We start from the raw sequence: 1,001 nt of genomic DNA on the forward strand, positions 1-1,001 counted from the left end.
CTTTCCTCCAATATTGAGGCCCCTGAAGAGAGATGTTTTCCATTTCGTCAAGATGACTTACAGAAACAAGTACGTTCACGAAAAGGCGACTGATTGTGATTGTTTTTAAAATTATAAACAAAATTAAAATATTCTGCAAAATTTTTTATCAGCTTTTAGCATAATATAATTGCTTCTAAATTATAAATTACTTTGTGACGAATTTTATTATCTCTCGCAACATGAGTAAAATAATAGAAACAGTCGCAATTAATTTGTCAGGTTACGAAATATTATAAATTTATTATATGATAAAATTCATCACAAAGTAATTTATAATTTAGAAACAATTGTTGTGCTAATAGCTAGTAGCTGATGGCAGAATATTTTAATTCGTATTTGATTCTTCTAAATCTTTTTTTATTTTTATTGCTATGTTAAGATATAAACATTCAATAAATTTTAAAGCCTTAAAGCCTTAAATTTGAAATAATAAAATAAAGATTTCCACGAGTTTCATGCAAAAGAACACACACAAACCCAAAGCAATCTACAATAACTTTGTTTGTAAAATATGGAAGTAATAAGATGTAATACTGTCAACAAAAATTCGGTAAAATTTTCAGAATTTCTCTTATCACGTTGAACCTACTTGTGGAAAATTTAGAAATACCTCTTGTTAATAAGCAGAAGCCCACGCTTCAAAGACTTAATTATCTCGCTTACAAGGAACTGTCGGAAATATTCGTCGTAGGTATGTAGAAGGAATCAGAGAACGTAGGCACCGATGGAACGTCGAGAACGTAGTGAGAAGCTTGGTGGAAGCGTGGCGGCAAGTTCCGCGTGATCTCATTATCGCCAGTTTTCAGCGAACAAGCTTTCGAACCGACGATTGCTTTTTGGATATCCGTTGCGATGCATGGGAGAATCTGGAGACGGGAATATCCTTCAGGAAGTTCGTCACATTCGACGATTATCTCACAGCTAATGCGTCGCAGAAACAGTGCGAGTCTACCAGCAGG

At 33.9% G+C, this 1,001-nt stretch overlaps 1 protein-coding gene across 1 annotated transcript in view; it reads left to right on the plus strand.

Annotated features, from left to right (window-relative positions):
• Nucleotides 1-1,001, plus strand: part of LOC108731925 (tigger transposable element-derived protein 4) — a 3,184-nt gene that overhangs the window by 1,246 nt on the left and 937 nt on the right. The window contains exons 3-4 of the mRNA XM_018462481.1: nucleotides 2-69; nucleotides 734-1,001. The exon at nucleotides 734-1,001 is cut by the window's right edge and continues 937 nt beyond it. Of these exons, the coding sequence (XP_018317983.1) occupies nucleotides 2-69; nucleotides 734-1,001 (336 nt within the window). The remainder of the gene's footprint in view (nucleotide 1; nucleotides 70-733) is intronic.

This window comes from Mycetomoellerius zeteki, unplaced genomic scaffold (genome assembly GCF_001594055.1).
Source record: "Mycetomoellerius zeteki isolate Tzet28-1 unplaced genomic scaffold, Tzet1.0 scaffold145, whole genome shotgun sequence".
Lineage (NCBI taxonomy): Eukaryota > Metazoa > Arthropoda > Insecta > Hymenoptera > Formicidae > Mycetomoellerius > Mycetomoellerius zeteki.